We start from the raw sequence: 15,327 nt of genomic DNA, 5'->3' as shown, positions 1-15,327 counted from the left end.
ATCCAATAAAACACTCGACTCATAACTTTGGTTGATTTTTGTCCTTGAAATGTCGGCAGTTGCTTTCTGTACAGGAGCAAGTTGTTAATTTTTGTTCTACAGAAGAAAAAGGTGTTAATTCTTACCTTTACCTTTACAACTGTATGCAAGGTCTGTCTTCCCTGTTGCTGACTCTTGGCCTGTAATGTTTCCTATGCTCCACCCAGCCTTGAGTGCTCAGTTTGTATTCCTTGTCTGCTTTAAACTTTTTTTGTCTGTCCAACTTGCTATCTGTCGATGGGATAACTACTGAATTAACATCTATTGACTCTCTTACCCAATACCCCAACCTTGTCCTTCAAGAACTCTATAACCAGCTCCCATCAGTGCTAATTATAACGTGCTTGTACCCTCCTGCAAAATATTCTGGGCAAACAATGGCTGGGAAACTCCTGCCTTTATAGCTCAGAAATCTCATGTGTTTATTTGATACATAGCCCTCTGTAGCTGCTTCTAGTATCCCTGAACTACTAGGGTGGTTGGAATTACTGTAGCACCAAGGGGAGCAGCTTTTGAATGGTTTTGTTTTGGTCAGCTTTCCCCTGTGCTTGTGAGCTTTGGGCCTGTTTTCTAAACTAAAGGCACAGACTGAGGGAGGGCTGCTGAAGTGTCTGTGAAGTGAACACTGAGGTACCTGTCAGTAAGGACTGTTCTGCCCTAAATTTAGGAAAACATAAAAATAAATAATAATTCCAGATTTTGTATAGGATGTGGTGGAATTTCCAGTTCATAATGTGTAATTTGTGATGACAGTTGAACATGCTTTCCAAGTATCAGAGCCATGTTTATTAATCAGAATGGTTCTGGGTTTCTGTGAGGTTTGTTACAGAGAAGTAGTAAATTATGTAGTGTCTATACATGCAGATCGGTTAATAAAAGTTACAACTGGTCTCCTCTTTCTCCTCTTCATAAGAGCTTTAATATTAGTGGCAGAACAACCTGTCTTCTGAAAAATGCATTCAGTTGATTAATCCTTGCCTGGGTTGAATGGATTTCTCAGGAGCTGCTTTATTACCTATACAAGGGGAATGGGGCTCCTAATGTGGCTTTTGGGTGTTCTGAGCATGGGTGTTGTGAGCATAGGTGTTCATTAATGGGTGATGTTACTTTGTCTTTTGATCTGCCTGACAGACTAGGTTACATCTGAATTGAAGTTTATAAAAATAGGCATTTACACTAAGACATAACCCTGACCTGTTCAGAACTAGTTCTTGAGTACATCAAGTTATTTCCTCAGAATTCTTACTGTAGATGCTGCCCAAGTCAGCAGGAATACTTAACTGGTTCATCTTCTATAGGGAAGGCTTGTGCTGTAGCTGTATCACATCAGCTTCCTTGTGGTGCCCTTAGCTCAGATGGAGTTAATGTCTGTGTTTCAGGTAGTACAGTTATTTTAGAACAATGTTTTTCCTCATTCTTGCTGTATTTTGAGACTGGTTGATGAGAATTACGTATTGGAAAAATTTGAAAGAACCATGATTTTTGTCTGATGGGTCATTTAGTTCTAGCTTTAACCTGGCAAACCTTCTAGTTACTGAAGGTTAGCCCTGACAAATATGTATCTTCAACTTAGTTGTTTAAAGATATGCCTTGTCTTCTTAATATCCATTGAGGCAGGACTAGATTGAGGCAATACTTGTCTCATTCAGCATATTTAAAAGCTCATTCTTTTTTGTTTTCCCCTGTTTTTCTTTTAACTTCATGCTCTCCGTTTAGGGGATTAGATAGGCTGTCTTGCTTTTAGTTCACAGTCATGGAAACTACCTGTCATATCCTATCATGCTGGCGTGTGCTGGTAAGGAACTTTCAAAGAAAAATATTCCTTATAAAGCAAGTGTATACTGTGATCCATTTCATCAGTACTAGAAACATACCTCCATTTCCAAGCAGATCATGTGTGCACAGCATTGTCATACTAAGCAGTAGCACTAATGCAAGCATAAATATATATTAAAAAAAATCATCATAACTAATTCAAATCAATTTTTAGTTGATACATTTAGAAGTACTTTGGATGTTTCCCCCTTATGAATACTCCTGCTGAGAGGCTCACTTGGCTGCTGGTGGACTTATTGGTAAGTATTGTGATTAAATAAACATAATAAATACATCTCTGTGGTTGTGTTTCTGTTGATTCTGGAAGGCCTACCTGATATTTTTAACCAGTAACTAGTTGCTGCAGCCTTGGAAAGGTATTTCCAGTTACGGGACAATCCATCGTGGCTGAGGTTTATAGGTGGTGCTGCAGCAGATGTGTGTCCTGTAATTTTCTCAGATCTGTTGTTAATTAGTCCCTGTTGAGTGAGTTCGTAGATAGGCTTTTCTGAAGCACCTCTTGTTCGCCAGTGCTGTTGGTGAGTCAGCTGGCCTCCCTCCTCTGGGGCAGGGCTGAAGGTAACAGGTTTTATGGCATGATGCCATAGTAGTTTACATCAGCGATAGCACAGTGGCCTTCCCAACTGAGATTATTTCTACCTTCCCTATTGTATCAGTGTGAATTGTTCCTATTGTTCTCAACCAATCTTAAGTTCTTTTGGTTTGATTAGACAAGTCTCTTTGCCCCCCCTCTCACAGATTGCCTGTGCTTTGTTCTTCTGCATGGAGGTAGCTTAATGCTAAAGCAAAAGTGTTAAGTTTATCCTTCTTTACGACTAGAGGAAAATCAATTAGAAACATTTAGCCTGGTTACCTGTAGGCAAGTGACTCTTCCATACAGAAGCAACGTTGGCAGGTTGCCTGGTGCTTGATTCCCCTGGTTTTGGGGTAAAGAAAAAGATAGTGCAAACAACTTGGTTTATTTAAATGCTAGTGTCTTTACAATCTATTAAGAGGATGATGTCATTAGGGTTAGTGTATTTTAAAACAGATGGTGTCTAGTAAACCAGCAATGGTAGAAGTTTTTGGTTCTAGGCTAGATTTGTGGGTGGCAAACACAGACTAGATTGGGGGAAGCCAAACAGATGAGCTCTATCCTTTGGGTTCATCCACAGCAGACAGTGAGGATGAGGTTAAAGCTCTGACATCATACGTGCCATTTTTGTCATAAAGTCTTGTGAATAGCTAACACTATTCCAGCAGGCTTGGAATTTTTATCTGTTTTATCTTTGTGGTTTTGTGATACCAAAAAGACTCGGATGAGTGCTAAGGATGGATAATTTCCTGTACAACAGTGTATCGCAATCACAAATATATTCATCTGCACGGTGAGAACCAAGATGGTTGTGACTGTTGTGGTCTGCTGCCTGGTGTCTGGTCTGTCTCGGCCCTGTTTTGTGCTCTCTGACATTGCTTCCGAATGGAAGGTGTTTTCCATTGCAGCAGTCAAAGAAGTAATTATGTGTTTGCCTTCTGCTCTCTTGGCTTAGGCAAGGGACTTTCCTCTGGGGAGAGCAGTTTTGCTCTGGAGCGGGAGAGCTACTGCCTGTGTGAGCAGAGGACGTTCTGAGAAGGGGTGCCAGTAAAGTTGGAGGAGAGGAAGGCAAGTGTTTCTTAGGGACAGGTTCCCCCAGCTTCAGGTCTGCTTTATGGGGAGCAGTGTAGCAAGGTAAGATGGGTCATAAGAACAATGAGGCACCTTCTGCAAGAAGGACAATTTAATTACTCATGGTACTGACGTAATGAAAGATTAAACTGTTCCCCGTAACAGACTAAGATGTATGTATGACAATTAAGATGATTTCCCTTGCCCCTTTACCTGTCAAATGAAACCATTTTTGGTCAATAAGCTTTGAAAAATGCTAAAGGACTGACCGTGTTCTCATGATTTGGAGAGTGGAATTTCTGTCTGAATTTTGTTTGGATTTCTTTGTGGTTTTGACCTTCTGTTTCTGAAGCTTTCACACAGGTGTTCCCTCAAGTTTCCTTCCAAATGTTTTTCAGATATAAATTTAATTAACTCTCAATCATTTTTGGTAATATCACCTTTCTTATGTGATGGGCAGTTACTAATGGTAATATTTAAATTTGGACATAGTCCTGTGGACTCCTTTACAGTTGAAGTCTATTTTAATTCTTCAAGCCAGAAAAGTGTAAGGGGAAGAAGTGAAAAGAGCACAGTTCAAATCCAGGGTGTGACTGCTGATTAACTGTGAGAAACTGTCCTGCATACATGCATTCCTCTCTCTGTGGCAAAGAGAAAGTAGCTTAAATGCAGCGTTCTAGAGTTGCCATTGTAAAATGGGTATGTCTTGTTTGAGCCAGCAAAAATGATTTTGAAAAACACTTGCTGAAGTCATCCAGATAAATCCAGGTGTACACTGCTCTTTTCTCTGAAGGAGTGTAGAACAGCAGCTTGTCATGCTTCAGCCCACAACCCCTTCTCCTGCCTTTTCCCTTCGTTCCCTTCTTCTGCACCTGCCATCTGCCCAAAAAGTCATGCAGGTTTCCACTGAATTTCAGTGAAAACCCAGTGGGTGTAATATGAATTGAAAAATAACTTTCTGAACTAACTCTTCGCTATTGTGTCACTATCGCAGCATGCTAAATGGCAGCATGCAAAGTTTTGGATATAGAACTAACACATTTTAAAGGTTTCATTTCTAGTGCAGCCTTTTTTCCAGGCGGTTTATATATTGGTAGTCAAATTTACCTGTATACAGAACTGAAGAGGCAGGACAGAAAGATATTTTCACTTGTTTTTTACCAAAGCCTACATCAGGCGACAAACCTGAGCTCTGACCTAGAAGAAGCTTAAAGGTGTTGAAATGTTATGTCGTGACTGTGTGCTTGAGATGTCTCCTGAACATTAGTGCTATCATGCTTTATCAGAATTGCAAAACTGAAGTGGTAGAGGGAGGATAATTGTCAAGATTGAATTAGTTTGAAGACTTCTTTTCACCAAAAAGAAAAATTTTTCTTGGCAAATTTTGTCTAAATGTGTGGAAGAGTCACACAGTGTTGGTACCTGTGAGGGTAGCAAGACCAAAAATGTCTTTAGTTTTATAATCCTAAAGGTGAGTAGTGACTGCCAGTGACCTGTTAGGTAGGGATTATAACTTGAAATAATATGCAAAAATAGATGGGCGTATAAGTTTATTTCAAAACGAACGTCTCTGATTAGGACAGAAATGGGTTTCTTTAGGGTGCCTGCAGTAAGGAGTACTTGACTTGCTTCTCTTCTGTAGCATCTTGATGGATGTTTCTTAGCTCTGCTTTCCAGTTGTAATTAGGAGCTGCATTCTGAGTCTTTGGATCACAGGTGCTGTATCTGATCAGCTGTAGAATGCTTTGGAGTTTCCCATGGATTTATTGTTGAATTATTTTCAGAAGTAAACTATAGTATCAGGCTTCTAACAATGTCAGTTCAGTTACTCTGTGAAAGTAGGTGAAATGTCTAGCAAACAGGGGTAGGACTTCTCTTTTTTTTTTTTTTTTGTGTGTGTGTTAAAAATATGTTTGCTTTGATAATTTTTTCCCTGAACTGAAATAGATGATGTTTTTGGGTAAGTTATTGCAAAATGTGAGCAGATGCTACACAAAATGCTATATAATACTGTATTGATACTGTATTGATGTACTTAGCAAAGCATTTGTTAAAGACCTACGGGCATTTTAAGACTTCACTTAATTGCAGAATAACAGGCTTACTAAACATGTGAATTAAAAATAAGACTGAGTGTTGTAATTCAATCAGACTTTCTTTTTGCTTGTTTTTCCAATGTAAGATAGTTGTTGGAGCTCACTTTTTCCAGAATCCTTCAACTGGCTTTACTGTTGTAGGCTGAAAAGTGGAAAAAAGATTAGCCCAGCTCATAAATGAGTAGCTTGCTTGTGTTCTTTGCCTCATCCCTGCTGGCTTAGTAGGTGATGAATTCTAAGGTTTTCTAGGATAAAGTGTGTTTGCCACACTGCAGGCAGCACGGCATGGCTGTTCTCTGGTGATTATCCTGTATGTGCTGCTCTGCTGTAACTAGGAGTGAGAGGAAGGAGGGGAAAAGGCATTGGGTGTTTTATTGTGCTCATTTCTGGTCTTCTTTCCTATTAACACATGGAGACAGATTTTGAAGAAACCTTTTCAGGTCGTAGTAGTTAAGCCCAAGAAGTAAGAATGTTGCTTCACTTTTAATTAGATTACTATTTAAATGGCAGTTTCTGAGTACGTTTGTGGGAAGTGTTGTCCTAGTCTGTCGTGAGTTTGATAGGGCAGCTTTGTGCTGACTGGGTTTACAATGAAATTAGACTATTCAAAATTAGCTTAAGGGGAGTATCCTTTATACTTTGTCATGGACTTCCTAGAATTTAGGAATATAATGTAGAGCTGTTGATTTAATGTAGTTCCCCCATAAAGGATAATAGTTCTCACTGCCTGCAAATAAAAATAACCACTCCAATTCCTCCTGTGAATGTGTTATGAAGAAGATACACTGTTGAAAAGCTTTGTGAAGATCTAATGTGCCAGTCCTGCAGTGAGTGACAATACAACAAGAGTTTCTACTTTCTTAATGCATAAATAGATGGTCTCAACTTTAAGGAAGTGGAATTTAATTCTGTGTCAATTCAATTAGCTTTTTGGCTGCTCCTGGTTCATAAGTGCCTTGCCTTCCACTGGGGTTGAAGGAGAGAAACCTGAAGAGAGCAAGCAAACTGAACTAGGATGGCAGGTACATAAAGAAGCTAGGAAGAAAACATGAGGAGTTTCCATTGGGGTAAAACATCTTTTAAGAAAAGTAGAATGTGTTAGAGAAACAAATTGAAAGTTGGTGATGTGTAGCTGGACACACAAGACTGAGTTTTACACAAGTTGTTGGGATTTTCCATGATTGCAAATTAAGGTTTAAATGTGAGCAATCAAAAAATTTGGAATTGATTTCATGATATGAACCCAGTTGTGTTTTCCTTGTGTTTGTAATGGCTTATATCCCTTTTTAGCACTCAAGTACTCTGTATTAGGCGTATCTTAGCTGACGATCTGACAATGAGATCTCAGATTTTGTTTCCTTTGAAGAAGCCTTCTTGTAGAATATTATTAAATACAAGATTTTTTCATAGTAATACTTAGAAAACAGATGACCTTGTAGTCGAGGTATTGTTAAGGTATTAGAATTCTGCAAAAAACAGGCAAAAATTTCCTGTTCTTAAAGCATAGCAGAGCACAGCTCTTTGGTGGACTTTCAGAGCTGAACGAAGTTGGTCTGTTCTGTGTCTGCCAATACATTTGCTCTGTAATTTATGCCGTCACTCTCTTCTAATTTTGGATATAATGAGCTACAGTTACGTGTTTGTTGTACGCAGCTTGTGTTTTTAGTGGGAAAGACTGTTTATGGAGGCTAAGCAACGGTCATTAAAACTGCAGAAATTGAATTAATTTATTTTTCAGTTCCTGGAGAAGCTCTGAACATGTATTTTGAGATCTGCAGGAACAGATTGGCCAGCACTGGTTGTTAGGCTTCTGGAGAGAAGCAGCAGGGTGCGCTTGGGGCGAGGCTGATGTATTTTAATGTTTGGTAGTGGTATGAACCAGGGAATGATGTAAAAACTGATTTTCTTGGTTTAACTCAAAAATTCAAAAGTTAAGAGAGAAAACATAAAATACAGAGGGACAAATGTGCCTGTGGGAATTACTGGAGATGGGAAAAGTGCTTAAGAACATACTAAGGCTAATTGGCTGGGTTTTGTGGTAGCTAGTATGTGAATGTTTCTGTAGGCTTGAGGATTTAAATTAGCAGAATGATAAAGATTTTGAGCTGTGTGTTCCGGTGGGCGAGACTATATTTAATCATGGATTTTCTTGATGATGGGAGCCTTGGCTTAAGAAATCAGGGTAACTTAGGCTGTGAATGAAGCCTGCGAAATTGAACTTCTGAAACTTGTGAAGGCTGTATAATGCAATACATCTTTCTCTACTCTTTGCAGGTTTATTGTGGTGACTCTAAAAATCTGGTTAGAACCTACAAATGTCTGCAAGGAGTGCTGGTTCAAGATGGTGTTCTGCTCTCTGTGCCACTCCTTGGTGTTTGTGTAGGTTTTCTTAAACCTTATTGATGTGGCAGTAGAGTTCTGCCGGTCACCAAGGCATGGATGCAGATGGGTTTGCTGTGTAGCACAGTCACTCAGAGTGAACAGAGAGAACTGATCCTGATGTGTGTGCATTAGGTTGGGTCTGGCTCTTGCCACAAGAGTCACGCTTTGTGGAGTCTAGCAAAGCAAGCCTATGTCTGGAAGGAAAGAAGAAACTGCAAATGTTATTTCCTATTTATATATTTTACATTTACCGGTGTATAATGTTGTTTCTCATAATGTATATACTAATTTAACTTACTAAGTGCTATTTAGATGAATGATACCTCAGTTGGGAGTGATTTTCTTATGACTTCTTCTGAAGAGCAGAAATGGGTGTTATTAGTCAACTGAGACAGTTTAGTTATTTAGGGTTGATCCATTAGCAGTATTTTTGATGATGGGAGAAAAGACGATGGAGAACATTGAACTGATCTTGCTGATAAAATGCCAGGGAAGGTGGTAAGGTTGCTAACAATGGCAGTTTGGTATCTCAGGTATATTTATAAAAATGCTTGGAAGGGCTTCATGAGAACTTAATGTGAAACACCCTGTTGTTCTCCAACAGCAGTGGAGAAGTTCATAAGCTTGGTGATTGTGTGCGGGCAGCTGGTAAACACCAAATCTAGTTCCTTCCCATGGTTCGATTCCTGTAAGGCAGTTTAAAGGACAAAAGTCCTTAATCTTTCTGGGATGCTGAATCCCTGACTGAATTAATACCTTGCAGGGACCAATATAGCATCTTGCTGAAAGTATAATTTATGTCATGAATTAATAACTACTAGCTAATGGTTTCTTTGACCTCCGTATTTATGGCTTCGATTTTGTCATGGTACAATATCTGTTTTACTTTGAAAGAGTTGAGTGATATTCTGCCACATACAGATAAAACCTTACTGTTAAAGCTGTAGCAAAGAGTTATTACAATTGTTAAACAAAATCATAGCAGCAGTAAAACAGAAGTAGATGAAACAGAAAAAATAACAAAACATTCATCCTGCTTTAAAATGTTTGCATGAGTTGTGGTATCTGTGGGTATCTTTGCAGTAATTGACAACAGTAATCAATAGGTCAAGGATTAAGTCCAGAAACACTCTTTTAGTAGTTAAAAAGAAGAAAGCAGTCTGGCTTCAGTTTTAAAAACTTCTGTCTTCAAGTGTGTTTGAAAACTTCTATTTAGTCTCATTGTATGTTTCCAAAATAGTTGATCAGCTTGAAATGGATAAAAGCTAAATGTCAAATTCAGGGCACAGTGTTTTTACCAGACACATAGTCAAACCAATTCTTACTACTGTTCAGCATCCAGTGTACAGCAAAGCTGTAATGAACTCTGACAGAATTTACTGACTACATTTGATTTTTATTTTTTTTATGTGTACACAGTGGGCAGTTTTAGGATTTTAATTTCAATAGCTTTGCTCTTGTTTGATGCTGGTTTAGGTAAATGAAGAGGTAATTTTGGCAGGTTGAGAGTAAAAAGCTGAAGGGTTAATTTGATTCCAAAATACTTTTCTCAGTTATGTTTGGTGAATAGTTATAGAAAATAATATTTAGATGTCTCTTGAAGCAAGTATGAACATAGAAATACCTATGAGCCAAGGCTTACGATTTATATGCACGGTATGTTGTGAACTGAGGGGAGTTCTGACTGGCTCTTGCCTGAAAGTGATGTTTTTTTCTCTACCTTACGCTTTGACTGTATCTGTTTAGCTGTTGTGTTTTGAATACTTACTACTTAGCTGTCTCGGAGAGATAATAAACATAGGTGAACCTGTTTCATTTTTCTGTTTATGCATACTGTGAATGGTTAGCAGGTCTCTCTTAAGTTATTGCGAAGTTTTTCAGTAATCTAGGAAACACTTGAACTATGCTGATATCCATCAGTGTAAGGAACTGCTGGGTTAAGTCAGGAAGCAGAAACTCTCCTTTGAATTGTTAGGATGTCTTCATCACCCTTGGGAAGAGGGTGGTTCCTTTACAGCATCAGATCAAGTGTGAAGTGACTCAGCTGGGCACCTTGACACAAACCAGTTGCAGAAGGTGTTCAGTCCCCAGCAGGGTGGGACCATCTTTAAACGGTTGGCCGGCAGAATCTCAGAGCAGTGTCGTTAGAAGTAAATGCATCCTTCATGCAGTGTTGGTGAGACTTGTGGAGAGTGCAGCTGGCTCCGGCAAAAAAGGCTGTGTGTGATGATGCTGAGGAATCTCTGAATCCCAGTTTAGGAACATGGGAGGCACTTCTTAGACATGGAGACAGAGGGTTTTCTGCATTTTTAATGAGAAAGTTGGAAGAATCTATACTGTTCTGTTTCTGTATTCCCTTACAAGGAAAGATTCTTTTGCTTTTTAGGTTTTTCTGCCTAATTTGTTGCTCTTTCTCAATAGTTCTATCAGTAGTTCTGTGTGTTTTAGAAGCTTTTGTAGGGAAAAATTTCTGGGGTCTGGTGATTCTTGGCTCTGTTTTTAAAAGGTTTTACTTTAGCATGCTGCTCCAGTCCTGCAGCACTTAAGGGCTGAATTAGATATCAGCCTTATTGCTCAGACATTTCTACCTCTCCTAAGTATAAAAGCTAATTGGAAAGTCAGCAGTTGAGACCGAGTTGTCTGTTGAGAATCAGCTACTATTGATGGAGCAGAGGAGGGTGTTATACATAGTTTTGGAATGGTTTGTGTTGTTTCAGAGAGAAGTAGCCTACCTAAGCTGTGATGTGTGATGTTAGTGTTTATTCTCCCACTAGGTACCTATGTGCATTCTAACAAATGGAGCAGATACCGTACTGCGAGGAGGAGGTCGAGGTAGAAGAGATGTTGTACTTGTTTCGGTGTTAGGCACCAGCTCCCAGTTTTAAAAGGCTTGTAAAGGCAGCTGAACTTGCTGAAAACACTGTAGCTGCCTTTTGTGCAAGATTGTACCCGCAGAGTGGCAGAGGTTTGTCACTCAAGGCTTTTTTATATGTGCAGACTTGATATGAATCGAATAGGTCTTATGTTAGAAAATGCAACTTTCTGCAGTGTAACTGGGGCTGTCAGTAAAAGGCACATCCTGGTTTACAATTAATTAGTAGCATTTCTCAATGGATGGCTTTATTTAGGTTCGATTTTTTTTTTTTTTCTTCTGTACTTACCACACAACAAATTAAACTTTTCATACAGACAGCTCTTCTTTCAAAAAAAGATCTGGCTCTGTCTTGACACCACCTTATTGACAGTAAGCTGCTGATAATAAAATCAACTGATTTCAGGCAAGCTTTAGTGAATAAGTGTTGGTTTCTCATGGTGCTTTTTCCTCCCAAGGGTTCCCACGGAGCCCTTGCTTCCTCTCATTAGGGAGGGTGTTTGTGGGTGTGTGCACTGCAGTGGTGACTATAAACCTGGACAGGCAGTGGAGGAGGACTGGTTGGGCTTGCTCCACTGAGCTGGGTGGCACAAAGCCTCCTCTGGCTGGAGCAAAGGTGGTGCACATGAACAAGGCTCCTCCATTCTCTGTTTTTGAAAGTGGCACAGGTATATAATTAAAGTTGGGTCCTTTTGGCTTTTTGGTTTTGGACACTTTTGCTTGGGTGAGATTTTTTTTTTTGTTTGTGGGGTTCGGTTTTCTTTTTCTGTTTGTTTTTCACTTGTTTTGTTTTGCCTTTTGTTAAAGGATGTATGTGGAGGAAGCTATCCTAAAAATGCTTTGCCTTATATTCAGGTGCCTTTGTAGTTAAAAATTCAGGAAAATGAGAAGAGTGTTTGCAGCTGTCAGTCTTCAGAGAAGTGAGATACTGTAGGTTTGTTGTTTGGTAACTTACTGTGGATCAACTGTGATTTGCTGATAGAAAGAGCTGCTTTGCCCTCTAGATGTTGAAATTCGTGTAGTGGTAAGATCTGTTTCTAAACATTTCAGTTGGAGCAGGCCAGACATTGCTAAGCGATGGGGATATAGGAGTTGTTTGGGGTTACCTGAGAGGGAAAAATGCCTTTCTAACTACATGACATGTCAAGGATTGCTTTTTAAGCATAGGTGCTGTTACTTTTAGGGAAGTGCTATAGTGGCATCTCCTAGATGCAATGAAAAATTCACCATGTTATTGTGCCAGTACTGCATTTACAAGGCATTCCCTGCTCACTACAAAAACCACCTTCCAGTTTTGGTACTGTGATTTTTACCAAGGTGGTAGTACAGGCGGGTTTGGAAGTTTATATCTTTGTGTTCTGCTCTTCAGTGCTTCAAACAGTGCATCTGTGTATGAAGAAGTGCCTTATTTTTTTTCTTCTCCACAATGTTTATCGCTGCTGAAAGCCTTCCTGTGTTCATACTGAAGGGCAGAGATTCAGCCATTATAAGCCTCTGTTTTTCAGTACTTAAATTTATGGCAGCGTTGCCCTCTAGAGGGCCCTTCTGCTGCTCAGTTCTATAGGTTAGTTTTGTATATTGATTGAATTTCCATTAATTTGCATGTGATACTTCTCTGGTGTGGTGAATAAGATTCCTCCGTTGAGAACCAGTTGTCTCTTTACCTGTGGGGGAGCTAGGTGTGGAACAAGAACAAGTGAAATGCTTGCTTCTGTTACCTGAAAAGGATGCAGCCTGTGCTATTTGTTTTCAACTGATTTGTTTCTGAAATAGTCATTAGGGAAGAAGTCAGACTGCTTCATTGATGTCTTGCCTGTTCAGAGTGCTCCTGTCCTAAACAGCTTGTGGTGCAGTGTTAGTGTATGGCATTTGACTAGGAAAATCCACTAGCAGAGTGAAATACTATCAACTTGCAGCTTAAGCTTATTTTGAAGCAGACAGCAGAGCCTGGATGGGTTTAGAAACAAGCTCCTGATCCCCTCTGGTGGATTAATAGACATTAATGATATGAGCTTAGTATTTTTTTCTTTTTTCTTTTTTTTTTTCCCAAATAAGAAAGGTTTTTTTTTCAAGTGGACTCTTTGCTGAAATTGTTATCCAATGTCTTTAAGTGAACTTTGTGAACCTATGTCCAGGGAGGGGCAGTGGTAACATGTCTGTCTGGAAGTAGCCGGTAAGAAGTTCATAAACCTCCCTTCTATCTCTTAAGTCTCCATGCATTGTCCCGTTCAGTTTACTTGGTTGGTTGAACGTGCTAAATGGCTTGAGTAAATCATGTGTTATACACAGACTGCTGTCAGGTGTGCAAGAAATGCTGCCCTCAGCATTTTTCATAATCACGTTGCTTACAGAGAGAGTACCTGCCGTGCAGGAATCAAATGGCAGTGCTGTTAAAATGATTTTGAGGATGTCGCCTTGGTGAAGATTAAAACTGCCCAGTTGAAGTGGATTGTACACTAAGAATACTGCAGTTTGTGTTACTGCATAAGAAGGCATTAAATAATACGTGTGTGAGGAAATAAGTAATTTGTGAAAGGCGCAGTTCTGACTGACATGAACACTATCTTTAATATGTCAAATTTCACTTACATTTTGGCCTAGCTCGTGTTGTCAGATATGTAGCAGTGGAATCACTGTCTGAACCCAGCTGAAGTAGGGGGCTTCTGGCAGCTCTGCACTACTCTGATAAGGCTGAAAATCTGTTTAAAAATGTGCTGTACCCCAAATATGAGTGAGATAAAAGATTAACTGTAGGTATACCATGTTAACACATGACTAAAAAGAAGACAAGTGAGCTGCTGTCTGGTGTATGCTGAAAGTTAAGTGAATGAACCTTGCTGGATTTAGTTTTATGGACAGAAATCTCCAGATGATTAAAGCATAAGGACAGAGGATTTTAGGGGTAGCTTTTTGGTAGGAGTAGTGGGTGTAAAAAGTGGGCTGTTTATGGTAAGCATAGATTCTTTTCCTCAAAAGCAAACGGACTTGTCTACACGCTGTAACTGGACTGCGGCTGAAGGTGTCTCCTTCAGCTCCCTGTTTCTTGAAGTAATAATAGAAAGATGAGCAATAAAGAAAGTGTGCACATCTCTCCATGCTGCTCGCTCCAGTTTGGCGATATCCCATAATGGCATAATCCAGACTAGGGAAATAAAATCGCATTTACAATTTTAATCAGCTGGTTCTGTCCAGAGTGGCGTTGCAGAGTACAAAAATGTTCATGTCAGCCCAGAGCTTGAATGTTTATTTAAAGGAAATTAATGGTGTCTCTTTCTTTACCTTCTAGATGGATTGAATCTTCTGTGTTGAATGCCTCCAGATTTCCTCTTGGATTTTGTGTCTGGAAAAATATTTTTGATTTAAGCCACTCAGTGGCAGACTGAATTGTGGATCCAGGGTTCCCAAGACTTCAGATCTTGAGGAGGTAGCCACTTCTGAATCACGTTAAGCTGACATTGCAGCCACCATGGTGCTGTCACAAAGGCAACGAGATGAACTGTAAGGAATGGTTATTTTTACCTTTGCATCCCATTTTCATTAAATGTTAATATTTAACTTTTGTTTCCAAATAGATTTTACAGAGTGGCTCTGATCAAGTACCATGCACTATAGGTTAGCTCTCTGCCCTGTTATTGATACAAGTGCCCGTATTTGCTAATAGAATTGTGAAATGGTGAAAATACCTTTTCAAACTTATGGCATGAAAAATGGATTCTTAAACTTGCTATGATTTATTATTCTCTGTTTTGCTTTGACTTCAGTGATAAAGCTATGAAAGGGTCACAGTGAGCAGCAAGCTCATTGCAGTGTATACTTCAAACCGATCTGTGAATTTTGCTTTTGTCTTGAGTAAATCTAGAAAGATTTGTGCTATTATACGTCCCAGAGTAGATAATGATCTGATCAGCATGTACTTCATTGTGATTACAGTCTTTGACTCCTTAAATTGTATTTAAAATGATGGGTATATTTAAAGAAGGAAAAGAAGCATAAAACCAGCAAACCAATTATAAAAACACCAAAAGCCCCACCTTAATTTTAATTTAAGATATGGAATACTTTCCAGATTTTAAGGCTAGGAATAGGCCGTAAGGTTCCATGTCTTAGTTTGGTTTCTCTTCTGTAACAAATCATGATAGAACAGCAATCAGGATGGCAATGTCTGGTGTCGTACTTTGCTTCATAAACTTATATACAGGTTTGGGTCTTATTTTTTTATTCCTTTTAAAAGTATGGACCAACTATTTAGCATTTGGCGTCTCTTGTCCATGGTAAGCCCTCTATTTCTTTTAATACAGATTCTTCACTTTTCCAGTAATGATTCGACCCTCTTTATATCAGATGTAGTATGCATTTTACCTTTTTGTATTATTTACTTAAATACAGTTGTTTTACTTCTTAAAGCAGTCTTCAAATTTAGATTTTTCGATGATTTGTTCATTAGATTTGGAGAAGCT

General features: G+C 39.1%; 1 protein-coding gene across 2 annotated transcripts in view; it reads left to right on the top strand.

Annotated features, from left to right (window-relative positions):
• PAFAH1B1 (platelet activating factor acetylhydrolase 1b regulatory subunit 1) overlaps positions 1-15,327 on the top strand; it is a 34,891-nt gene that overhangs the window by 3,588 nt on the left and 15,976 nt on the right. For both annotated transcript variants that reach the window (XM_069874345.1, XM_069874346.1), the window contains exon 2: positions 14,157-14,368. In XM_069874345.1, coding sequence (XP_069730446.1) covers positions 14,337-14,368 — 32 coding nt within the window. In that variant the 5' untranslated portion in view covers positions 14,157-14,336. The remainder of the gene's footprint in view (positions 1-14,156; positions 14,369-15,327) is intronic.

This window comes from Phaenicophaeus curvirostris, chromosome 21 (assembly GCF_032191515.1).
Source record: "Phaenicophaeus curvirostris isolate KB17595 chromosome 21, BPBGC_Pcur_1.0, whole genome shotgun sequence".
NCBI lineage: Eukaryota > Metazoa > Chordata > Aves > Cuculiformes > Cuculidae > Phaenicophaeus > Phaenicophaeus curvirostris.
This window is presented reverse-complemented; position numbering and strand designations above follow the sequence as displayed.